The sequence below is a fragment of the Brachypodium distachyon genome, chromosome 2, assembly GCF_000005505.3.
Source record: "Brachypodium distachyon strain Bd21 chromosome 2, Brachypodium_distachyon_v3.0, whole genome shotgun sequence".
Taxonomy (NCBI): Eukaryota; Viridiplantae; Streptophyta; class Magnoliopsida; order Poales; family Poaceae; genus Brachypodium; species Brachypodium distachyon.
This window is the reverse complement of record NC_016132.3, coordinates 50,753,116-50,780,295: the sequence shown is the minus strand read 5'-3', so window position 1 is coordinate 50,780,295 and position 27,180 is coordinate 50,753,116. Positions and strand designations below refer to the sequence as shown.

At 39.9% G+C, this 27,180-nt stretch overlaps 1 protein-coding gene across 3 annotated transcripts; it reads right to left on the bottom strand.

Annotated features, from left to right (window-relative positions):
* Positions 1–848: 848 nt before the first annotated feature.
* On the bottom strand, positions 849–26,856 carry LOC100838086 (protein MON2 homolog). 3 transcript variants are annotated; one of them, XM_010234101.3, is made up of 44 exons: positions 26,571–26,856; positions 24,630–24,815; positions 24,227–24,316; positions 23,543–23,616; positions 23,303–23,461; positions 22,232–22,343; positions 22,024–22,079; positions 20,590–20,644; positions 20,448–20,504; positions 19,664–19,765; positions 18,631–18,711; positions 18,499–18,551; positions 18,014–18,092; positions 16,680–16,743; positions 13,875–14,023; positions 13,673–13,797; positions 13,525–13,582; positions 13,213–13,310; positions 12,983–13,067; positions 12,827–12,892; positions 12,638–12,697; positions 12,457–12,543; positions 12,115–12,289; positions 11,500–11,543; positions 11,278–11,409; positions 11,081–11,209; positions 10,956–11,008; positions 10,825–10,873; positions 10,416–10,474; positions 9,997–10,145; positions 9,772–9,920; positions 7,866–7,994; positions 7,693–7,778; positions 7,044–7,159; positions 6,848–6,960; positions 5,963–6,086; positions 5,763–5,881; positions 4,865–5,069; positions 4,605–4,776; positions 3,321–3,645; positions 3,055–3,194; positions 2,801–2,922; positions 2,469–2,670; positions 849–1,259 (listed from the first exon to the last, which is right to left on the bottom strand). In XM_010234101.3, exons 1-44 carry the CDS (start codon positions 26,673–26,675, stop codon positions 1,181–1,183), a joined length of 4,872 nt encoding a protein of 1,623 aa, XP_010232403.1. In that variant the 5' UTR covers positions 26,676–26,856; the 3' UTR covers positions 849–1,180. The 3 variants fall into 3 exon arrangements, with proteins under 3 accessions (XP_010232403.1, XP_014754708.1, XP_014754709.1); XM_014899222.2 differs by having other exon boundaries at positions 18,023–18,092; positions 26,571–26,855; XM_014899223.2 differs by lacking the exon at positions 23,303–23,461.
* Between the last annotated feature and the right edge of the window lie 324 nt (positions 26,857–27,180).

Here is a 27,180-nt window from a genome sequence, read left to right as displayed (position 1 = left end):
GCTATGTTCTTCATTATTCACGATTATATTGGGAATCACTTTATGAATTCAACAAAAAAGTTGAAAAACGCTCACACATGACTTTTCAAGTGTGGTGTATGTGAGAACAGTCATAACCTGAAGGTAGAGAACAAAAAGATGTCACTTTTTCTTTACACGGGATATAGAAATAAGACATGTGCAAAAGAAAAAGAGACCAAAGTATAGTCTAAGAAAATAAACATATCATAATCGTTATGTACATATGTGCTCATGAAACACATCAACATTTAGTTTGACGTTTTGGTATAATTTTCCGTTGTTCCGTACCAACGCAAGGGTCTTTTGCTAGTATTTGATAATATGTATGGGTCAAAACTATGATTACACCAATGCATTATCATTTTCTGGCAAATTTTGTTCTTCTGTACACGACAAGTCTAATATTTTCAAACCCTATACATAATCTATTCTTCGTATGATCAATTCTTTGTGCGTATTATGCTTATTATTCTTTCATATTAATACTCAATCACTTTAAACATTTTTTGTTTGACAACGTCACTTTTAACATTTTTTGTTGGACGGATATCAGCACTCACAATTAGAGACCCATGTGTAGGATTGGGTGATGAGTATGTTCATGGATATGGATACAATTATAGGCCCAATTTCGATGGATTGTACCTCCAAGCTTTGCGTAATTCACAACGGCCGGTGATTTAACGGTTGTACAAGTTCATTGAACCTTATCTCCAAACGGGACGAATTGATATGCTTTCGAAGGCAGGAGACTTTTCATCCCTCCCGATGTAACATATTTTCGTAGAGACAATCCAGGGCATAAAGCATGTATAGAGTCGCACGTGTTTCGCCTCTGCATACTTCATTCACATACAGATTTTCAAGACAATCACAGCCTTAACCCACAGTACAAAATACAAGTTATTTTCACAACTTACAGGAGGTGTTCATTACTGCTACGTCAAACATAAAAACAATTGGGCTATACACCTAACGTCAACAGAAACAAACACCAATTTTCCCAGAAAACTGGTACATGTACAACCCTAATCATTATAGATGTGATTCCTCAACCCGCCTATTGCCTGTTATGATGGCTATACAGAATCAAGAATGTAAAATAACAGGAGGACGATTGAAAAAAGAAGGAACATAAAATGGAGTTCGTCATTCATCTTTATGTCAGGCGTTGCAGTCCTAGCTCCGAGGATATGAGTCTGAGAAGAACTTGCACAAGCTCCCGAACCCTGGCTTCTCTGATGCAGGACAGGAACAACGAAATGTGTGTGTGAACTTTAAACGTACGATAAAAAATGGCTCAAAATAACCTAAATCAAAAATATAAATTAAATGTCGAGCAAGGTAGTCACTTTGTCAGGACTCAGGATCAAGATCATGGATTACGGAGGAGATTCTTCTGTAGGATCACATGCTAGGATCAAACCATAGAATGTGAGATCCTACCTAATTCTATAGAAGATGCGGATTCTAAAACTGTACCTATTTCAGCATGCATGTTTAACTGGACTTTAACGGCCATTACTTCAACACAATGCTGGCTGAGTTGATCAACTAACATCAAACCAGAGACTTATCAATTAACAACATATAAAGTAGTCAGCAGGTGATAAGCAGATTTGCTGATGGTTGTTATGAACTAACATAGCAGAGCTGCTAACAGTATATATTTGTTATTAAGTACTCCCTCCGTCCCAAAATAAGTGATGTGAATTTGTGTAAGAGTCTATACAAATCCACGTCACTTAATTTGGGATGGAGGGAGTAGCACATAGTCCCCATCCCAAGTTTTTTAAACTAAAAGCCCTGCATGAGAGCTCTGGCAGTTGGTTTGTTATTTGTTGTGTCTCCAAAACATGGACTATGGATCCTGTGTTTTTAAATTATTTGAATAGAACTCAAGATTCAAAAGTTAGCAAAAGAAGGAACAAAACAGTTCAATTTTACATGCTATCCAATCCAACAACACTTACAGTCAGAAGCTGCTTCCTGGAGCGGCTTCTCTGAGAAGCTGCCTCCCCCAGCTTCCTGGAGAAGCCACTTCCCAAATTTAGCTAGATTTCCAAAATAGATTAGGCCAAACTATTTTGGAAGTTTAATCAAATTTTGGATGCAGCATCTCCAGGAAGCTGGGTGAGGGCAGCTTCTGAGAGAAGCCGGGTCTAGAAGCCGAAAAGAACGCACCCTTACATTATGTGTGAATGATTCACTGTATAACTATTTTTTCCCAATTCCGCCTATGACTATATGCTCATGCTCACAGTAGAGCACGGACAATATAGTGTTGTATGGAGTCTTTTTTCTTTCAAAATGTCAGATGAAGTGCAACCAATACGGGCAAAAGGCAACAGATGAAAATGCATAAGCTGTCTGCTATACCATAAAGCTGTTGCCTACAATTGTATGCAAGTTTGGACACATTATGGACTAGAAAGCTATTGTCTTACCGTGAGACGACAAGCTCAGAGAAAGTGGGCAGCAATGACAGTAAATGAGCCCGCCCATGGGACTTGTTTCCTCCCAACGCTTCTTTCAGGTATAGTGGTATGCTTAGAGAATTGGCTGTTTCAATGTTTATTATTAGTCTAGCAAGCTCTTGAAGAACACAAATCGTTTCTTCAATCCTCACACTAGGTAATGCACGTTCTCCTGCAACAATACAACACGAGTGAGAAGGGGTAGCACATTTGTAATCAATTACAGTCCCTAAAGAAAATAGCAGCAGTAGTATTATAGGAAGCAACCTTAAGAATAAATTATCATCAATTTAGAAAGATACCTAGGTCATTTTCGTCAGCTAAAAACTGTCCCAGTATAACCTCACATCGCTTTGTAAGAATGGAAATAGAAACTTTGCTGGTTTCTGAAACTGGAGAGCACAAGCTTGTCTTCAATGGACAACTGGAATCACAGGACAAGTTAAGATTCAGTTCTATATGTACAATCACTTTGGTAGTTGGTGTAAGCAAGGACTGTGGAGCACAATTGCACACAATGCATGCAAGCGAATGAATAAGATAAATTGTTGTGTACCTGCATAAAGAAAACAACATCTGCAAACAGCCCAGTGAAAATCTGCTGCAGTGCAATGGTAGAAGACCAATAGTTTGAATAGGAAGGGATCCTGTCCGTGATGCACAACGATCAAGACAGTTCACAAGCCTTTGCAATATCTGAAAGAGAACAAACATTTTGACTACCTGTGAGATGGATACAGTTGAGCATTTAAAAGGACAATTTTTTTTAACTCATCCAAGCCAACTAAAAGCTAAGCAAATATATCTTTTTTATGAGCGAACCTCAACAGGAGCATCCTTCTGCAGTTTCAGAACACTGTCTCCACAAACAGTGAGGACAGTCATCTCGAGGCTCTCATCTGCTGTAACAGAGTCAGCTGAAGGAACATCTGATGACAACACACGGCCACAAGATCCAACAAGGAATGTTTCGTACAAATCCGCAACCTCCTTCCAGAACCGAGCTCTAGAAAGTCTATATGAATTCATGTCACTTTTACATTCATCCATTTCCTGCTTCACCTCATCTGTCACAACACGATTGAAGCATTCAGCAGAAATTCTCCAAAGAGTGCCCCTGGGATTGTCTCTCCTTGTGTTCATGCACCTGCATTAGCAACTTCCAGAGTAAGTATGGGGTAAAGAAACAATCTATTTCTGTAGCCCCCATTATCTAGATAGTTCCAACTTAAGCTTTCTCAAATTTATAATTAGTATGAACACTATACAGTCACGGGACTGGGCAGCTAATTGTCGATTAGGTGCGGCTAATCATGGCTGTTTGGCTGCGCGACTTGAGGCGTTTCTCCAGGTTCTGAAGTATATAAAGCTCCGTAACCTTAGCAGCTAGATTTTTCACCAAATAACACGCTGCAGGAGAAGAGCAGGGCAGGAAAAGAATAGAGGACCGGAAAAAAGAGAGGGGAGGGCAGCAGCACAGGCTGTCACCTCACTTCATCGGCACCGTCAGCGCGTCTCCGCCATAGATAGTTCTCTTCTATGTCCTGCTCTCTTCTGCAGGCTATTCTCTGCACGTCTACCATGCCATGGATTTGTGCTGTGCCTCTGCACCAGTACTCCCACCTCCTGCTCTGATCTAATTTTGAGTGACAAGCTCTGCTTCTTTTCCATGCTCTGCTCGTTCTAATTTCTAGTGATATGCTCTGCGCCTCTGCCATGGATCTGTGCTCTCCTCTGATTTCTAGTGCTATGCTCTGCCATGGATTTGTGCTCTGCTGGGGAGGTTGTGCCTTAAGTTATTCTGTGTATGCAATATAGGTGTATTGTATGGTATAGTATTTGTAGAAGACAACTAGTAAACGATTAGTCATGACTAATCCAGAGGACGGTACCTCGATGACCCGACTAGAATTTACGACTCATAAAGCATGCTCTACTGTCATGTATGAATATCTAAGACAAAATATACCAGGATAAGTTGTGTGGAAAATGCAAAAAATGGTCCATGTCTGCAAAGTGCCCAAGAGCACGGGCATAAGTTCACAAGGCCAAAGTAACTATTTCCTCCGAAGCTTTTATTAGGGACGGTAAGCTAAAGAAATTTACCTTCCAAGAGCTTGAATAATTTCAGGAGATGCGCTACACCTTTCATTTGGTGGAGCCTCCAAGAAAAGGTTGACCATGATCGGCACAAGCTTTTCTATAAACAGGATACCCCAACCACAACCCACCATATTATCTCCTTTTGTGCCACTGCCACTGATGTGGCCTCGTTCAACTGCAGCCACGATAAATTACACAAAAATTCTCAAGATATCATACTTCTTAAATTATGCAAACATGTAAGATGTGATAAAATGTCTTACCAGAAGCATTCTTTGTGCCATTTACCAGCGTGTCAGAATTTTGTCCACGTATTTCTTTACTGTTCCTGTGCAGGGGGCTTTCGTGTCCGTTGAAATAGCATAGCAGTTCGAGGAGGAGAGGTGGCCACATTGAAGATAAGATAGTTGTCGGGCGTAGCATAGGAATAATTTCCAAGATACCACGCTGTACAGCAGGGATACTACCCTAAAGCATATAAGACTAGTTGGGTCATATAATACAGGAAGTATACTGTTCTATAGCATGGAACTTGTGCAGATAGAAACGCGGAATAAAAAACACACTCCAAGATATCTATGAGGTGAATGAAGACCAAAACATCCGGTGTACCCATACCCAGTGGCCACAAAATCAGAACCACGGTAAAATTTGTTTTTCGAGAACATGCAAAACACTTTGCATATGTATTCTTCAAACATGAGAAAAGACAAATTTAACAACCACGGAAAAAGGTACATTCCAAGAGTAAATAGGAGAAAAATAAAGACTAAAGCTTCTTCATGGCGTATAATCCCACCCAGTGTATTCAGAACAAGAACCATGCGTCTCATGGGCCCTGTTGATTTTCGGAAAGGAGGCAGTAAACCAGTGGTTGCAGCGAAAACATTTGGAATTGGTCAAACAAACGGCTGTAAGCCAAGTAACTTGCAGATGGCAGTAACACACTACCAAACACCAGACAGGCTGGGCCACGAACAGTTGGAAGCAGTCAGTTCCAACTGGTTTCCTAAGCCCTGCTCATGACCACGTCCACGTTCTACCTTTCTAAAACTGCAAATAACTCACTCCACACAGCACATGTACTGTGATGTGATGGCTGGCCAGTGTCCTCCAGAGTGTAGCAAATGAGACTAATAAAAATGAAACTTGCGAGCATACCAGTTCACTATCAGAATCTGTAGAATTCATGGAACTTTTAATCATTAGATGCATAACAGCCATGAGCCTCAGGTACATGGCATCATCAAATAAAGATTGTGCTTGAACATAGAGATCTCCTGAATGGATGAAACACGATTAGTAGCTACTTGAAGATATTCAACTTAATAAAATAAAAAAAGTAGAGTTCTAAAAATTACCCAGACCACGGAGGACCTCTTGCTTCACTTTATCAGCTGAGTCACTCTTATAGTTTGGTGAAGTTTGAAGAACAAGTTCATAAATATCAAGAACAGATTTAACATAGGAGGATTCTAGATTGCCCTGAAAAAAAATACTAGTTATACATGAAATATGTAGTTGTGATGCTTTTACAATGTAAATAATATATGAATCATGTATTCATGATTCTTACAGAGATAATATATGAAGTATTCTGAATCATGTGACAGGTCCATGGCATGCTATTTACGCCACCATGGAAGTATGAATCAAGTTCTCTGGCAGGAGAGTATACGGAAAGTAGTAAACTCAACAAGTAGGCTCCTTAAGTTCCAGTTCCTTGCCTAAAATGGCAATCACTGGTTAATGCGACAATCCTTGCCTAAAATGGCAAACACTAAATTTTCCCAATGACATTGGTTAACAAGTTCCAGTTGACTTAGTTTGGTCCAGAAGTAGCTGAGGATTTATCTACTTGACCAAGAAAGTTACCAGTAATACAGACTCATAAAGCATTTTAAGTTAGTGTGCCATTAATTAGAGAGCTATACTTCCTATCCTATCATGAGCTAATCATATATTATAACTTGATGTTCAAAACTGAACATAAATGGGGAGAACAGAATAGCAAAGCGAAGGTAACGACATAATAGAATTCAGACCATGAAAACAGTAGGTAGCACACTCAGTCGTTCCCATAAAAGAAATACAACACTCAGCTTCCAGCGTCACAAATAACCACATACTTCCAATATTTCTACCTATAGTCAAGTAGGTTCTCCTACCAAGTTAGATAATGATCCATCTACAATTGAATTTTATGTAGTAAGCTATTATCACATAGTTTGAGAGAGAGAGAAAACCTTCGGGCAGTTTGAACCAACAAACGTCTGCAAACAATTGATAGCTGCAAGAGCAACCTCCTTGCTACCATTTAGGATGCTATTTTTTACAAAAGCAAGCAAAAGTGCCCAGCCTAAACAGTTTGAAGTACAATAAGTCAATAACAGCTACATGTAATGCAACATAAGAATAATGACCAGTCCAAGAAAAACTCACCAGAAGAAAATTTGCTCAATTGCTGGAGGAGAGGGAAAAATGAACGTAAAAGTCGTGCTATGCCACCTAATAGAAGAACAATAGTTTCGTCCCATTGTTTTTGCGCTGTATTTCGACTGAAAGAAAAAGGAGAGTCCATCAGACAAATAAAAGGAGATAACGAGGGAAATTGCCAAGAAACAAGAAAGCATACAAAGAACTCAAGGTTATTTGGTGCCAGAATTTGTAAACCTAAAGACAAATGGCAGAATGGGCCTTTGGCGCACTCGTGGGAGGGATTGTGTTCGTTCGCACCCATTTGTATGATCAACAAGGTATGTGTTATTTAAATGTAGTACACAGGTGAATGCACACTAAGTGGGGCTGTGGAACCTCCAATATTTTCATAGCACGTGTAGGCGACATGTACGTGTGCATGGGCCATGTACCATCTCTTAAAAATAAAACGAGATACCAGAAGGATTAAGATGGGAGTGTGTTCCCTGATTAATTTAACTTAAAGTTCATAACCCAAAAACAAGGGAGTTAACCTAACACCCCAGTACCCCACTATGAAGCCAAACAGAAATGGCATTCCCCCCTTTATAACGAAACACGTTCGATATCCAACAAACATAATCTGATTATGGTGCTTTCAAAGATTAAAGACCTGTGATGGATAAGCATATGAACAGCTTTCCCTGCACGAGTTCCTAGTTCCTTCCCTTGCCACTCATCTCTAGATGAGGTAGATGCCTGAAAAAAGAAATTAGGATAATTATAAGCGGAAAAGATTCGTCTGGGGAAGATCCAACATGCTAACTAACTGCTATCATTACTTACCAAGTGGGTAACACGTTCTAACATGGGGAAAACATATATCCAAAGGCAATCCTCCCACATACTTTTAGAAAGCTTTTGCCCATGGGTGCAGAGAGTCTGAAAGAGAGTCCGAACTGCCGAGTTCCGAACCTTTAAAAAAAAATCTTGCATAAATTCATATATCATACAAGCTATCAGTACTAAGAACCAAGCTATTTCCAGCCAATGACCGTACTAGTTTTCAGAAACCAGTGCCAAAACATCCAAGAAATTCAAAACAAAGTTTGAATCAAAATGTGAGCTGAAAGAAGTTATCGCTAAAAATCGTTAAGAGAAAAAATGATGCCAGCTCATAACCGCATCAGATACTTTTGAGAATTCTGCTAGCTTGATCCCAAAGCAACTGCTTGGCCTATCCCTCTTTTCCATGCATGCACATGCACAATTAGATAGCCATTTGCTTAGAAAAAGGAAGTGAGCTTGTATGCACACAATAAATTACTGAAGCGGAATGAGGTACTGTCATTTGTGTGTAATTCAAGACCAGCCACACGAACCAGCTTGTTTGCTCTGCAATCAAGAAGAGGAGACGATGCAACACCTGCTCATCAACTACCCCCTCTCACAACTGGTTTCATGGTTTGGTATCATGTCCTCATTCAAGACCAGCCACACAAACCAGCTTGTTTGCTCTGCGATCAAGAACAGGAGACGATGCAACACCTGCTCATCAACTACCCCTTCTCGCAACTGGTTTGGTATGATGTCCTCACCTGGATAAGAGAAACCTGCCAACCGCGGTCACCAGGAGATATAATCACTGATTGGTGGCATGCTGCTTGCGTGGAACTCCTAAGCCGCTGCGCAAAGGGCTGGAGTCTGGACTCAGGAGGAGGCAAGACTGCGGGCGGCTGGAGCTCTAGGGCTTAGAGTGGTTCTGCCAGGGTCTTGAGATGTTCATTATTGTCTATTTCTAGCTTTTGGTGTGCGTTGATTTCCAGCCTTCTAGTGGCTTGTACTAGGACTCCTGTGCCTTTTCAATGAAATGAAATGCAGGGCTCTTGCATTTTCTCGAGAAAATAGGGTCAATTTCTAAGATGATACATTAGACCGTGTATAAGGTTCATTACTAGCATAGAAAAGAGGACATCTGGATGTTGCTTCTCTGTGCCCTCCTCTAGTCCTCTTCCACACTCTGCCTCACTTCTCTCCCTCATCATAGCATTGTCACTATCCCAATGTCTTCCATCTGCCCCTGCCCAGGCAGCAGCCCCCAAGCAGGAGCTTGCAGTTGCCGGCAAAGATAACGAGGAGCTCAGGGTCAGACAACCAGCTAGTAGCAGCTCCTCCTAGATGACTAGACACCTGCCTAGGAGGCACTTTTTACAGCCTTTATGAGCCTGGTGCTTTTCATTGGCAATTGGCATAACCTACATATGTAAATTCTATATTCAATTGCATAAATCAAGACAGTCTTTAAACTGGGTACCAACATTACCATAAATTAAACCAAACCAGTTCTCGCTGGTTTTCTGAACCATATGCCTGCTTACAGTTTAAAGATAAATATCAAAGTATCAGGCCAAGTAGACTAAATGCAAATGATTCATCCAAGTCAAGTCAATTTATATTACTCCCTCCGATCCATAAAAAGTGCCGTCCACCTAGTACAAAATTTGTACTAACTTAGTACAAAATGGGCGACACTCTTTATGGATTGGAGTGAGTGTGCGGTATGTGCCCAATAGTGCAGCAGACAATACTGCTATTAGGTCCTAAAAAGGTGCCCGTCTAGGCACACATAGGTCCTGGGCTATGGCTGCCACGGCAGTCAACCATGCCATGAAATCACCAAAAGCTACTCAAAAGATGTTAAGCAAATCTGGATGACCATGCACAGAACAAATGGAATGTTGAAAAGATGTACCTCAGGACGATCATCCGCACCCAGTTTTTGAAGGACAGAAAAAACTGAAAAGAAAAGCTTATTATAATCAACTTGTTTCAAGGGATTCTGCTTGATGTGTCTCTCACTGGATGGTATATCTCCTTCTCCTGATGCACCAGACTGAACCTCTGCAATCCAAAAGAAAACCATGTATTGTTGATACAAAATTTGATAGCGTAGTTATTATCTGAAGTGGCCATGCACCTTCATTCATGTGATTAGCTTTCTCAACAGACTTGCCAATTAATCCCTTCACAACAAAATCGGTAGCAGTCCACAAAAGACCAACCGCTGTCAAACTTATGTTTATGTCGGTTTTCTGGGCACCATATGCTCCAGTTACCAAAATGCACCTGCATTTGTTGCCATGTGAAAGTATCAGAGAAAATTGGGACGGGTAGAAAAAAAATCATACTTTGGATGTCCATGCCCACCTTTATGAGCACTGTTAACTTTACAACACAGGCATCATACATTTTTTATTCAAATCTCCCTGATAACAATCAAGAATTATTGACGTGCTCTATTTATAGTTTGTACAACTGACTTTGTTTTTGGGTGCCTAGCTAGCTATGAAAAAGAGATCTCATAGTATATGGGAGCAGTGGGTTCAAAAGACTTACTCATCAAGACATTGTACTGGAATGGTTGCCAGTCCCTCATTCATTATTACACGTATGCTCTGCGAAAAGAATTATTGTGCTGAGACTCACTGATTAGTTATTGGCATATACTAATAAAATATATGTTGTTTGCTCCTTTCCAGTTTTTTTTTTTGACCGGACTCCTTTCCAGTTTAGAACTGAACATTATAGTTGCATTCCATATCCATTTAGGAAGTAAACATTATAGCTGCATTCCATATCCATTTAGGAAGTGAACATTATAGCTGCATTCCATATCCATTTAGGAAGTGGACATTCTGAAGGAATGGTTGCCAGTCCCTCATATATTGCAGGATCACAAGTGAGCTATAAACTTTAGATAGAACTATCGTGACAGGCCAAACATTAATGAAATTTAGTGTTTTACCTGAAATCCCAAGGAGATGATATCTTTTTCAGATGCATCAGTAACAGCCCTAGCAAAAGATGGATGTAAGGAACTACAAGTAATAAAATACAAAATAGAGAATTTATATTATGCAAGAACTGCAGTAACACCTCAACATATGAAGAATGCCAGGCCAGCTATAGGACAGCTTTTCTCCGTGTCTCTGAAACAATACGGATAAGAATGTATAGTGTCTGATGTACCAGAAGGAAGACATATAGAACGATGCAAGTACCTCAAGAACATGCAAAAGAATTTTCAGTGCACCCATCTGAACATCAATATTCTTGTTGGACGAATATAGGACAACCAGTGGAGATAAAACTGCATACTCAAATGATCCTGTTGCGCTTTCTTGAACCAACTAGCGAGGAAAGAGACAGGTCAGACAAATCATAGAAGATGAATAAGATAAGTTCCATGAGCCCTTACTTGGTAATCTTTCAACTGATGAGGTGCTGAACTGATTCCCTCAAATTTTTCAGAACCCACTACAGAGCAAATTGAATGATCTAATGAATCCAGCGCCATATTACGTAATTGTAGGTTGGAGCAATTGGCAAGCTGCAAGTTGTTGGCATCACCAAGATCACCAGGGCATTACATAAAAAGGCAAGAAATGCTAACAGTCAATACAAAATGATGTACAGCTACCTCAAGATGATGTGCAGCAATTTGATCCCAAATTGGCTCAACTCCTGGAACATGCAACAAATAAATGAATAAAAATGCTGAAGAAACAATGCTATGGTATTAATAACCTTTATATCCTAACTATACTTTACATTCAGTTGTATCTATGATTTAACATTTAAGATCAAGTTCAATGTATTGTTTTTAAGCCTAAGGATGCCCTGAACGTCCAAAATCCAAAGCTCATTCTTTCACATAAATAATTTTACACACTGGTAAATTGTTATGCCATATTTCATGCGAGAACAGGCTCATGAACAAAACAATGATAACAGTTTAATCTGATCTATTGGCATGTAAAAGTACCCAATGGCATATTATGAATCTGTGAGAAGATTGTCCGCATACTACAAAATACAAAATAAATAATATTAGTTGTGAATTCCATTTTATGTGAAGCAGATCTCTAGTGAATATCATTGTCTTAATTAGAAAATGGATCTTCTCGAGTGTCTATACTTGATTGATCTCAAAATATCATTCTTTTTACCACATACATCTTATTTGGGTACTTCTAGCACAGAACATAAAGATAATCACTGATTTAAATATGCTCCAAGCAAGGAAAGCACCCACGATGCAGATTATTGACAAGTATTGATGTCATGCGCTCCACTGAAAATGCAATACTCCCAATCTGCTGGCCTGATAGCTGAGAATTTCCTGATATGTGTTGAATTGACAATTGATGCAATGCAGACAAAAGTGACTTCACTGCAGCTATGTTCATCAAGGCTGAACTTTCAAACAACTACCTCCAACAAAGAAACAAAATGGCGTTCAGTGTATGCTAAATGTAGTTAAAAGACGAAAAACTGCAAAAAAAAAAGATATGATGGCCCAAAATAAACAAATACTCCCTCCGTCCCGAATTAACTGACGGAGGGAGTAACAATAATCTGTTGTTTGCCTCCTGACCTGAGAATTTAAAGAAGAGAGTATATGGAAGTCGCTGTACTGTCCAGATGTATCTCTTGAGAGTCTTGAAACAGAAGCCGATACTTCCTGTGAAAGAATTTTGTCGCACCACTTCAGAAATGTTAGGACTTGGGAAACGCTGACAGTACAAGAATTTAACCAGCTTTATATTGTCGTGAACCTGGGTTGAGGCATGCGGAGAATGAATAGTTCTATCAAGTGCTGCAAGAGTCTCCAAGACCTTAAATGTTCCATGAATCAGACATAATAGCACAGTAACTGATGCTAGTTAATATAATAGCACAATAACTGATGCTAGTTAATATAATAGCACAATAACAGATGCTAGTTAATCTAACTCTCTACTTACCAAAACCCAGGACGGACCCAGCACATTGTGTAAGCGATGTGCCACATTAAAAAGTGTCCTCAATGCCTGGATTAAAACATAGCCAACTATAAATAAATGTGTAATGTGAATTGAAAAGGAAAAGAAAACAATGCAGCTGTAAATCTTGCCTGTTACCTGCACATTTTTTGGTGTCAGAATAATACTATCACGCTGATCCATTAAGATTTCTGCCTTCTTCGATCCAGGAGAGAGCAAGATGCTAACAACAGGCATAAACATTACAAAAAAGTTTTCAAAGTTTATGAATAAAGATAAATCAGCAGCCATCCTTATGGCTTTGTTTTATTCTTTCAAAGGTACTTGTGCAAAAATATATACTATGAAACTAGATGCCAGTCGCCTACCTTCTCTTCTCCCCTTCATTTGGATTGTTGATTGTAAACTTGCAAAGTGATGCTAGAAAAGAGTTTAAGGGCTCTATAGCTCGGAGAACTCCACAAGTCTGAAAGAGTTTGCATGACATATTATCATGGTCGGCAAAAGGTAGTCCGTATAATTCTGTAGGAAGGAATACTAGAGAATGGGGATAAAACAGAAGCAACGAATAATCAATATCTCGTTTAAAAGCCATAGCAAGTGGATACACTCATTCTAGATGAGGACACAGATAATTTTTCCCCAAAGTGGTTAGGTGCCAAACAGAGTATTATGCTCACCTGAGTGAATGCCTGGTATCCTTTCAGAATTTCTAATATTATAGCTTCTCCCTGTGACCTAATAATTTGGTTTCCCATAAGCAAAAGCAAAGAAAACTAGAATACAACTTCAAGTACAAGAAAATGTCTGTTTGAGTATGGACCTCACCTCATCAAAATAAGTGAAAGGGAGTCAAGGATGGTTAACCATGTTGAATTGACCATGGCGACACAAAGAAGAGCCGATTGTCCACTACATTCCATATGATCCAATTCACATCTTGGTGATTCAAGCTAAAGGCAACAAAAACAATTATTAACTTTACCTTCCCAAATTCATAAAAATCTACTCGATAATATCTCATCCGTACCTCACCAGCATCTAGAGCCTCATCAGTCAAAGTAGCAATAGTAAAAACTACACCCAAGAGACCTTCAAGGGCAAGAGTGATGGTATGCGCTTCGCTAGCAACCAAAACAGCAGCATTTGATGCATCAGTATCCATGCTCCACTCAATCCCTGTGTATGTCATACTTGCCATTACGTAATCATACAAACTGACAATATCAAACATATACTAATTTGACAATATGATACAAGTGGCGATAAGCGGTGAAAACTGATATTGATCTCTAGTGCCCACAGATGTTGACAATCACAAACAACTGTTCAGCATGGTGTATTTTAGCCATTGGGTATTGGCTAGAGGATTGGTATTGCTCCCAAGCATTAGGACTTGGTAGAACCTAAATAATATTGGTAGCAAAGACATGGTGAATCCTTGGTTACTTTGCCAAATATCAGACTACTATGTGATCTGTAGTTTTTAACACACAAATATGATTCTATAACCATCCGAGTAGTTTTTTTTTGTGTGCCCCTACGTCGCTTGTGCAGGGCGACTCAGGCAGCTCCCAAGCCCTAACAACACAGGGTTCTCCTGCTCGCAGTGGTGAGTGAGGTCTGGGTGTCCGGCGGTGGCCGACAGTGGCGGTTGCCACGTGCAAGACCCCATTTGCAGGTTTGGGTTGGCCGGTGCACAGGCCTTTTGGACCACTGTGGCCAGCTCCTTCTGGCATTGGCATCGTGGTTGGTTTGCTGGTCCTGATCTGCGTCACGTGGTGGCTTCTATTGTTGGGGTGGCTGGCCAACCAGGTTCTCCAGTTAGTGCAGGGTGCTAGGAATTAGCTGGTAGACTTTGCAGGGTGGCCACTGATGCGTGAGTGCAAACCGAAGGCCCTTCCTGACTTCTGTTGGTGCCAGCAACGGCCGCGCGAGGAGGCCTCTTAAACCCCCAACCCTTGAGGTCTAGTGCCCCAGTTCCCTCCCTAGAGGCGTTCTTCTTGGAAGGTCTGACCCTCGGCTGGCATGCATGCTGGCGTTACATGCCTTGTATCTTGCGGGCAGGTCCTACTTGCATTGGCAAACGTGCCAGTGTGGCTACCTTGGTTGGCATGGGTGGTGGGAGTGTGGAGGATGATGTATCGTGGCGTCTTGGTTGCATGGGGGCACTCGACCGGTATCAGCTGATGGTTGTGGGTGTTTAGTTACAACAGGTAAGGGGTGTGGTGATGTGTAGTGGTGTGGCATTCAGGGAGCAAGCGGGGGTTGGTGGTTTTAGGGCCTCTTCAATGGTGACGGGATGTCTTGTGTGTCCATTCAGGCCTGCCAGGGCCATCTGCCGCCACTGCTTGGTCCCGGATCTGGTCTTCTCAGCGGTGGGTGAGGTGCGAGGTTGCATAGGTGTGGCAATGATGCCCTTGAAGGTTGTACGGGGCCAGTAGTCTGCGGCGTCATATACTTGATGTCTGCTCCAAAGAGGGAACCACCCAATTCAGCTTTTTTCAAAGTTGGGTTCTCCCTTCATGTGACAGAGGGTTTGGTAAGTTTGTTTCGTCCTGTGGCAATGTATGGATGGTATCTAGGTCGGAGTTGTTTGGTTGCGTCTATTGTAATGTCTGTCTGACAGCCATTGGTCCTGATCTTGTATTGTCGGTTGTTTCGGCTTAGTCTTACGTGTGTAATTATATAATTTCTATCAATGCATCGGGCCACCACCTTTGTGTTTTCTAGAAAAAGCACACAAATATCAACAAAAAGGCAATTGGATAAATAAACAACACATTTTTTTTTTACTCCCATGCACCAATCTATCAACCAAAAGTTTAATCTGCTCAGAAAATGAGGCCAATTGTTAATATACTCTTGCTCAAGGTGACTACTAATTGTACTGTAATATGTTGGGACTTTTAGAGATGCGACTAGAGGACTCCTGTAGGAATTCTGCCTGCATATAGTTTCCGACTTGCAGAGGGAGACATGCAGGGAAGTGCGGTCATACAAACATAGTTAACAGAACCCATGGAAGCCAATGCATGTAGAACTAATCCAAGGTGCCTGAAAGGATTATAGGCTACGCTATTCATTAGCACTAGCTCTTGTATAAGGCAAGAATCCAAGGCTCCTAGAAGGTTGAGAGGCTTGTGAGAAAGCAATAATCCCTTGTACTCCTTTTGAAGTTGTGCTCTTAAGGAATTTGTGATCAGCTTCGCCAAATCCTTTCTCTTGGCATGATTATTTAGTCACCATCATTTTAGTTCTGTCTAAGAGATTGAACTACATCGTTCTTGATAACATGCACTCTCGTGCCATATCTCAAAATATTTGAATCGTTTTGGGGTTGCTGAGCATTAGGAGGGGTATTACAATATTACATTATAACACTGCCTGTAATGTCTAAGGTTCAACCAAGCCTAACATTTACAACCAATAAACGCACCTAGGACAGTACCGGTTTCACCACTCGAGCTTCAAAGAATTACAGCAGGTTTTAACCCATAACTACATCACAGAAGTCTTAAAGATCTTTGGACTCTTATATCATGTTGAATTTCATGCACGAACACTCCCCGAAACTTAAAAGTGTCGGAGAAGGTGTGCAAATGTACACATAGTTGAACAGAAATGACACCAGGAAAGGCAAAATAAGGGTGGAGAACCATCCGACTCATGCTTTTACATATTGATTTGGGTATTTATTGTGTAACACAGTAACTTTGGTTGAAATAAGTCATATCTGTTTTTATTTTATTCATATTTATTTGGTAATTGGGGTAAATAAATGAAGAGAGCAGATGAAGTAAACTACCAGAGCTTTAATCACTGTAGAAAGTACCTTTAGCTTTACTACTGAACATTCCAGCAACAGCTGCAAGAGTCTCTTCACTTGAATCTGAAGCCTACAATAAAAAGATGTGCTCGTTATTTATGGGCATACTGTTGCAATAGAAACAAAATAGAGATGAACAGACATCAGTCATTGGCAAGCCCACTGTTTACTGTAAGACCTTAACAACGAAATCATCAAGATATCATGTAAAGAACACAGACGAAATTTACACCTACACACGTGCACAGAGAATTGAGCTAACAAATATTCTTTCTCTTTACTGGTCAAAACATGACACTAGGCTTCGAAGCTCGCAAAGGGGAGCTGCTGAGGTTAAAGCAAAAATATGCTGCTGACTTGAGTGTAAACAAGCGGGGAACAGAAATGGGGATATCAAACAAAAAATTGGAAAAGGCAATTATGGATGACAAAAGATAAAGAAATGTTGCTCAGGTGGTTTTGCATCGCATCCAGCCATATAGTCCTGGTTACTCTCCGCTCCTTCCATTTTGCAATATAAGACTTTCTAGGGAATAGTCTTCCACACAAAAAAATTCCAAATTGAAACCGAAGGTGCAGTTACTATTGTGTTTCCACATCTGCCAATGATTTTAATGCTGACAGATAAATCTTTTTGTTGGAATAAGCAGCAAATGTTATGTGGTGGAGCACCTCATTGGTAGGGGAAAGTACATAGGCTCATATCTATTAAGTTACCGTGTAACTTCATGTTTTCATGTGCGAACTGTGTAGTTAGACCTACATTGTAAAATATCTTACCTACCAGAGTTAACTCAAATACATGGCAAGATAATAGCTAGGACTAGGCTGAGGGTGACTCGTGAGATGCTGCAATAGAATACGCTTCGATGAAGGCATGATAATTTACTAGAAAAAAAAATTGAACAAAGCTTGGTTGGTTGTGCAACTACTGGATCATCACAATAGAAAAGGACTAGCTATTGTTTTGTCTCTATCCTAAATCTAGGCCAGTGCCCAACTATGCAAGCCGAGCATGGTATGGATACCTATCAGCATGACAAGTCAATCTCATCTAAAATCAAGAAGAATCAAAACAAGATAAACACACCTTCAGACCTGAGACGCAAACGAAACACATATTTCCACAGAAATAGGTACAAAAACTATGGTTAAGCACCGTTCCCTAACAGCTCGAGCTTTTCGGTGAAATGGTTAGGCGCATCAATTCAATAGTCCAGAAGAAAAGAGAAATTATCAAACTGGTACAAACACACACAAGGAACTGAAATGTTGAGAATAATTAGAAGCACAACAAGTGCGAACCCAGGATGAGAATGTATTCTAGCAAGAGAACCAACCAATACCACCTGAATAGTAGCTACCACCAAAGCAAGTGCTTTAACCATGTTCTCCACAACATTAGTATTTGTAGGATTCCTGCATTATTAGGAAAAATATATAAAAATATTAGCTGAAGTGACCCAAAAATATATATAGATATACAGTATAATGCATGTCCTGCCATGAGAAGCATCAGTGCAGTAACTTCTATGACAAGGAGCTAAAAAGTACACTTCTGACCTAAGCACCTATAATAAAACATAAGGGGACCTTTTCAGTTTAAGCTAGATACTCTAGATAAGGTTAAGATAGTAGCTACGCTAACAGGCTCTTTGCTCTAATTACTAATTATACATGCCAACCGCAAGTTCTATCTTGCAAGGCCATCATCATTCGCAAACTTCTGGATCAAAAAGAAAACCAGCCACCAGCAGATGAGAAAGCATATACTGAATATGTCAAAACAATTCCAAGAATAAAGCTATGGGGATACAATACATACATGTCAAATGTCTGAAATAGCAAACGCAGAGTGCGAGCTTCTACACAAAACCCCTGAGGAATCAACAGGTGGACACAAGTAAGAATAGATCACCCAAATGCATCAATTTCTGTCATGCCCAAGGGAACTTACTCTCAAAATTTCAAGAACAAGTATCTGATGCCATAAAGGTAAATCCAGACGAGTAACTTTCACGAGCATGTTAAGGAATACCTGTCAACAGAAGTATCTTAGTGCTCAGGTAGGATAACATAACCAGAATAAAGTTAAAGCATTGTGAGCACTCATATGTTAGAGCTTCCCAGCTGGCAATTTCAACCTACAAACGAACTGAAAGTACAATATCATTTGCTCAAGATGTATGATCCTAGAGTCATCTATGGAAGGATCTAACATCAAAATAGCAGAATGACAACTCAAACATCAACAGTTAAATCACTGATAGAGCAAAATAGGGCGGACTGATGATGCCAATAGAAGGTCACGACCGTAAAGCGAAGATAAAATCCAACAGTCAAGATTCATGAGGTCTCTTGAGAGATGTAGGTTACTTTTGGTGCTTAATCTAACGCATCCAGATAAAATCCAACAGTCAAGATTGTCTTTCCAGATTCTCATATAATACATCAATACCCAAGTATATCGAACCTACGTAGCTAGTCCAGTGGTTCTTTTGTTTCTAGTTATAATCTGCACGATATTCAGCCAAGTCTTCCGGTTGGACTTCACGGTAAGGATTGGTTTACAGTCTTATGTATTGCAAAAGGAGGGGTCTGCTGATAGAACTGCACGGAAAGGCGATACAAGTTATCAGGTCAGAAAGAGTTTCTGGCGCTCTGTTGTACGGTTCTTAATTTATGCTGTGGAAAAGCCATAGTGAAAAAACTAGCGATGGCTTAAGAAATTGGATTAGAATTAGATAAATGTTGTTATCCAATGGTAGTCCTCCTCGGTGGCTACCCAATTCCACCGAATGAGATTGTCAATTGCCTAGTCCATTGCATGCCAAACAGAACCTAATTATTATCAGTGCTTTTACGGTTTACCAACTAAACTTATCAGAAAGTTCTTGGAATTGAAGCTTATAATCATGTTTTAGATAGTTCGATTCAGATTATTTAGTACTGCAGTACTGGCATGAATATGAGCTTGGGCAGAACAATACCTCACTTTCAGTGACAAGTGAAGAGCTGTAGAGTCTGATGACATGAGCGACCAAACGTAGGACTAAACGGCGGAAAGCAGGTTCTCCTGCTTCACCTTCAAGCTGAAGATAAATCAGCAAACATATCAACCACAGAATCTGTTAATTACTGGATAGTTTGTACTCTGTAGAATCAGGAACGGAAAATAGTAAAGAACTAATGGAACCCATTTTGATCAAATTATGTTGATTCCCAACAATTGAATGAGGTACCGGCACACAGAAAACTAGGTTCGCCATTTGACATGTGCCTCCAACTGCCTGAGACTACAACCATTGGGAGCAGAGACTACAGCTTCTTTCTTAACAGAGTCAACCTCAGAACATATGACCAATTCTGGTAAGAATGAGTGGGTGTTCTATGCTGTTAATTCAAAAAAATGTATTGAGTTTTGTTGCTTCAACCATAAAATGCATGAGTTTTGTTGCCTCAACCGCAAATAATGATACAGCCCTTCTGTAATACTGCCCATGCAACAAAGTTACAAAATCCAGAAAGCAGAAGACATGGCCAAAATGCATTTTAGAGAATAGTGCTGTAAAAGTAAGTAGATACTGAATGCACCTAAAATTACACACTTCAAACTTCTAGGCTAGTAAAGTGGTAGGTCGAATTCATGTTTCATCGCATAAATATTGCAACTGGGGTGGGGCATTATAATTTTCTAACTAGGAATTTGGCAGATATAATTTGGAAAAACAAACTCCTGCCTTTATTTTTTTAGCAGAAATTTTAGTTACTTACCTCCACATTTGTGCGGAGTGAAGTCATAAGAAGTGAGCATATTTGATGTCGCAAGACCTGGCAGGTTTGAAGAGGCTATAAAATTATGGATCAACGATTAACAAAACATGTATTATGATAAAAGTTGTATAGAATCACAAACCTGCTGGTAAGATAATAATGCCCGGAATACAGCAACATATGTGGATAACACAAACCTGGCAGATCATGTCAAGACGACACCCTCAGCAATGATAAAGCGTAACAATAAGTTATGTTCAACAAACATAGATAATAGATCCACATATTCTTAGAAAAAAGTTAAAAGCAAACTACTGATCAAAAAAGATTACCATCACTAGTCAACCTAAATTATAATGGAATTTAGAGCAAAATAATACAAAATAATAAAACGCACTTACAACAGAAAGAGAAAAGATGTTGAAACATGTTACAACGATACACAAATTTGGAAAACTACTCCATAATTCTGACCAAACAAAACGAAGAAAAAACTTCAAGTCAACATGACTACAAAATTCAAGTTATTCTCGCTTCTTGCAAGTCTGGGATATTAGGATATTTAACAAATCTAGAAAGAAGCTTTAAAATGAAATAAGAAATTATAGCAGTACAAAGTACTGACTGTATCTCTTGTTTGTGTATGGAACCAACAACAATCTTATAAAATAGTATGTGATCTGTTGCACTTGTAAGCATAAATACCTCCTATTTCAATATGGGACTATCTTTGGGTAATAATATGTGTGTGGTGCTTCCAAGCTGCGAAATAATGAAAACTGGAAAACGCATTAAGGGTTTCATTTGCAACCATCCGCTATCCCTCTACTGCAGACGTCTTCAATGAATCAAGGTGGAAGGTGCTTAGTGGTAGTTTTCTCGCCATGCTAAAGAGGGAAGGTATAAAAATCGAACACGATGCCTGGCTAAGCACTGATGCAACGATACTTGCATTGCACGGGCCCTTGTGAGTTTGTTGGAAATGTAACCACATGCCGGGTGGTTGAGTGTTTGAATGTATGCTTAGTGACAAATCACAAACTCCTCTAAGCATCTCATAAGCACCTATTGCATTGAAAATGCTCTATCAACAGGCGAGCAGATGGAATCAACCATTGGTTTTCCCTTTAAAAATTGTGCAACTCAAAAGGGATGACGGAATAGAAGCACCTCCCATGTAATAGCATTGAAGCTCCACTATAATGTAAATCTTGCACTTCCAAGGGTCAAAAATTTACAAGTCCTCTAAGACAACCTATCCAGCGTTTAAATTTCAAATGTGTATGCAAAGTTCTAGATTTTTATTGATGTTTTTAGTGTGTTTATACTTTATAGTGCCCTTCACAATCATTTCCGGAGCTCTTGCCACATCGGAACAAAGCACTCCGAATATGCAATGCACCATTACAATGTCAGCTTCACCAATGGTGTGTAACAGCAGCAGCTCAAGCAAAACATTTTTTTAGGTCGGACTAGTGAGACTTGGTCAACATTTAAAAATCGGGGATAATGAAAGCTTTGACAGCAACAAATGGAAGTATCCTGAGAAATCCATTGTGAAACTTAGGAAACTTACTCAAGTATGTCAAGGGCAAATGTCCTGTGCAGTGATTGAGCATGCAACCACCTAGCCTAGAGAGAGAAAATAAGTAACTTTATCAAGAAAGATCTACGACTAGAAATTTAGTAATTAAGGCCCGGACTTACTCAAAGAAAAACGTAGCAATAATTCCTATTTACTTAAGAACAGAAAATAAGTGCTATAAGAAATTGTTCACACATACAGATCCACCTGCGGCAAGAGCTGTCAGGTCTTCGAGTAGTCGGAGACCAAGCTTTCCAATATCTGTAAGATTTTCCCTCATGGTAAGTTCACCATAGTTACACGCTAGTGACCTGCCATGTACTGTGTGTTAAAAATCAACCAAAACAAGCAAAGAGGATGCAAACCAACTTGTAGAAAAATGAAATATTCAAAAAAAAAAGTTGTGCTGGTGAACTATGAGTATCAAATAATTTGTAACTTAACTACAAAGAAGTTAATATGTACAGTGGAAAACAAGCATACAATAATTATCATCAACGGAAACTGCATGACCATGACAGATATACTAAAACACCGTAGCAGTGAGCAAGATTTGTTTATGTTAGATGGACAATGCAAACATACAATCATCAATAGGTATCAGTTATCACACAGCAAAATATGAGCATGGTGCAGATGAAATTCTAGCAGGATGTGTGTGATGTCAATGTTGTTGATGGCATGAAATGCACATTGGGGAAAATAAACTTCGGACATCCTAATACACTAGATACTAGAAATAATAGGTTGTTGAATGATTATGGTTGACTGAATGTCAACTTAGTGCTAAGGCCACCCTAGCGGCCTAAGAATATTTGTATATAAATAATAGTAGTAGTTTTGCTCAAATGCTCGTATCTTCCTATATTCCATCATTAACAAATAACACGGAGAGAGATAATCACATAGAAGCCAGACACATCAGAATTAGACTAGGGATTTAGTTTTCTAGCTTAACTATCTGAATATCTATGATGCACTCATCTTGGTACCTTTGACACTTCATAATTCATATACTAGAGGAAACAATCGTTTAGGGCATCTTTTACCACAACTTACCCTGTCCTAGTGTTTCATCTCACATGCGTCTAAACTCTGGATGTTATGCCAGACATCGTTAGTGATTCAATGCAGCATGAAAAAAACATCCAAAGATGATAATACACAAAAGATGCACTTCTTGCTAACAATCATGTTATGATATTAGAATTCTGTATTCCTGCAGATATGAGCATGATATTAAAAGATGAGGAAATAGATTGAGCCTTACAGTGTTGTCTGGCCGAAACTACGAGTAACATTATTGGCAACAGAGCTAGCACGCGAACTGAGCCTTGCTGGGGAGGCTTTACCAGTGGGAAGTGATTCGGCAAGGACAACATTATCAAACACCAATGCCACTGCTTGTCTAAATGTAGCAGCTGCCGTACTAAATGAACAATGTATGATTTAGGAGATTGGCATAAAGGAACTCAGAATCACTGAGTCAACAGCATGTGAATGAGCTTACTTGCGGACACTGTCAGAAGATCGAATGCTTTCAAGTAGGTGAAGGCATATTCCAAGGGCTTGAGACATGTCCTCCTGAGAAAAATGAAACAATATGCTGATAAGATAGGCCTCTTGATCCTCGCAAGATGTTGAATAAACAATATTGTCTGTTAGGCTTGTAAAGAACTACAAAACGTAGTTGTCAAGTCTCACGTACAATCCAATCCAAGAAATAATCAATAGCTGGGTTCCCCGTCCTAAAGCAGGATTCAAAATTCATGGTGCAACTTTTCTCCAACAAATTCATGCTGCAACTGGAGTTACACTTTCTGCCGTTGTAGGTGTAAAAAATTATTGTGGGCATAACGAAAACTATGTACTATGTTTAAGATATAAACATCTGTAACCCAAGTTCAAACACCACGGACCAGTACTCGATAGAAAATGGAAAGAAAAGCAAAGTACCTATTTTAGAAAGGAATTAGTCAGTTCGCATAAGCCAAATGCCAAAAACAAAAAGGCCAAGAATGCTAACAGGTGGTGGCTGCTCGCTCGCTCATTGTTACAGTCATATGTTTATCTTTTTGAAAGAGGGCAGCTTCTACATGTTATAGGGCCAGCTAAACATACATGACAAATAAGAAACTTTTCCATCCAGCACAGACATTAAATAATTAACATGATGACCGTTAATAGCTTGTACCTCACTTTCAGGACGTAAATGTGACTGAAAGACAATCAACATTGTCTGCAAAGTCTTCAGTTGAAGACTCTCATCTGTCATCTCTGCGTGCTGCAGTCAAAAGACACTCACAGTTCAGTGATAATTAGTTTGAAATTGTTAAGATTCTACAGGATGATCCATCTATTCAAAAACAGCAATATTTACATAGGGTAAAAAAAGACCCTATTAAAAATAAAAGGCTAATAAATAATCAGGTTTCCCAAAAGACACATTCTCAAACTCAAGTCATCAGAATAGTAGTTAACGACAAACTCATCAACAAATAACATAGAGGTTCTAGTTTATATAAACATAACTTTATAGACTTGAAGCTTAACAAAAAAAGTGAGACAAGTGAACACAGAAGTGATCAGAAACTCACATCCCTCAACGTAGCTAATATCTCCTTCAATGCAGATGATGCTACAGCATCATGTGATATAAGCTTTTGCAAACAGGATAGTCCTATCGCACTCAGCTTCACTGATTTGACACTGCATGCCATCAGAAACATCCGTAATATATCCCCATTTTGAGCTATTTCGCTTGGATTTGATAAAGAGCGGAGCTGCAATAAAAAAAAAGAAAGTAAAACAACAAGTAGAGTACCACTTATACAACAACAACGTATAGAAAGGGTACAAACAACTTGTATATAGGAATAGTAACCTGAGAAAAAATTAAAGTGTTATTCATCATCTAGCAATTAAAGATGCAGATATTTTGTGTCCATTTGGATTATGGCTGGAATTCACCCCAACAGGTTATTTTGGATGGGTATGCTTAATCATTTTTTCTTAAACGCAACATCTTGTGTTGGTGCATCCCAAAGCAGAAAATGGTGATGGAATATAAGTTTACGACAATTATCTTGTTAGATCCTTCACAAATCACAACAACATCAAAGGCGTCTAAGCATCTTAAACATAGAAAACCAACAGAGGCAACTACCAGGAGGTTTCTATAAGATGTGCAAGGCAGCAATGTGCATGACACATTCACATGAGTACAACTAAATGGTGACTCCAGTTTGGTTCAACACATACCGTTCATAATGAATACCGTGGACTTTTTAACTATTGAATTAGTTAACAGCAAGATTGTATGCCAACATCACTGAAGTTCACTCTATATAAGTACAACCAGGATAACAAGGAATTATACCCTTGGTAGTGTATTTAAGAATTAAGTAGAGCTACAAAAAAAAAGTGAGGGACTGTGGTAACACCGTCCTCCAACAACCCCAACACGATGTGTGAATGATATCTCGATGCAACAAACCTGCTAAGAGGTATAGGCAGATTTTGCTCTGTTTAGTCTATCAACTGATCCCACTTCATCAGATAAATATGAGTAGTACTTCTGCATTGACCGCCCCAATACTGATAGTTCGGGGTTAATTTTGTGCCAAATCTTCTTATGCAGTATTCCATCTTAATTGTGCAGTATATTCTGCTCAAGCTATGGTAATGTTGAGGCCTGTTTGCGTGTGGTCTATTATAAAGTCCTGTCAAAGCTACTTCTAAGGGTGTCCAATGCCCACAAGCATGGAAACAAGAGAAGTGAATTGTGCGTCTCAAGCCATTACAGTTAATAATAGGTACTGCTCCAGCCATAGCCCCTTAGTGTTGCTACCCAAGTTAAGTTTCTAACTCCATACAGCAACCCAACTTGGTAGATAACCGACCCTTCCACCTGGAGAACCCATAATTTTCCCCAGTTCCACACGGTGTATGTGCCAGATCTTCTGGCGGAACTACTCCAGCTACTTCTGTAAGCTATGTGCACTTGGCCAAAGCTTTAGCTTGGGATCTCCAACGGAAAAAAAAGAGTCATAAACAAAATCAATTAGAATTGTCTGAACTCAAGCAACCTAACGTTCATAAAATCCATCAGCTAAACTCGCAGTTGCAGCTATTCCATACAGTTGAAATTCTTGACCCACATAGTGGAATACAACCCCGCTAGCACTAAGCCTTAACCAAGACATACTGAAAAGCATAGCTAAAATATCTATCCTAAATGTCACTGAAGTAGAATTGACCAAAACTTAGTTCTCTTGCTCATCGTCTAAAATCATCAAGTGGGAGTCAAATTCCTACATCACTAGCTCACTGCGTATAGCTAAAACAAAACAGACAGGACATGAGTTGCAGAAGACTATCAACAAATTCCAACTACACTTCGAGATGGTTGGACACTACTTCCTTGGCGTACTGTATCCGAAACGAGCGAGCAAGTAGGAGAAACGCGAAATGAGTGGCGGCACTGAGATCTCGGGGACGAAGGGCATGGCTAGGGAGTAGAGACTCGAGAGGCAAACCTTGAGCGTTGCGTGCTCGGCGGCGTCCTTGACGGCGGGGTGGCGGCGGCGCGCCTCGGCGGAGAGCGCGCGCAGATCGGCCTCCAGCGCCGCCATGAAGGCCATCCCCGCCTCTTTCTCCTCCTCCTCGGGCTCAGTCAAGAGGCTAGGCCGCTAGGGGTTAGGGTTTTGGACTATCCCCTCGCGGAGATCGGAGGAAGACTGGACGGAAGTGGGGGATTGGTGAGATTCTAAGATCTGGTGAGGTGAGACGGAGACGACGACAAGAGCTTCTTACGTTGGTCGCGATCGGCGCTGGCTGTTTTCATTTTGTGTTGTGAGCAAAAAGGTTGCAGTATTGCAGAACCGTCGGATCATGATCTCAACCTTCATTTTTTTTTCATCAGATTAGGAACTTTGTGTTTCGAGTGAGATTTTAAATAGCGCTAACTATTTTCGTTTCTACGCCGCTGTTCGCATAATAACAACGGTAAGCATCATTTCGTCTAGCGACACTAAAACAATACGCGAAAAATGGTACCCACGGTGGCCAAAAGGTCCCACACAAGCCCAAAACCTCCCCAGACCTTGAGTGAGTTCCCATCTCCACCTTGAGTTCCCGAGAAGTGAC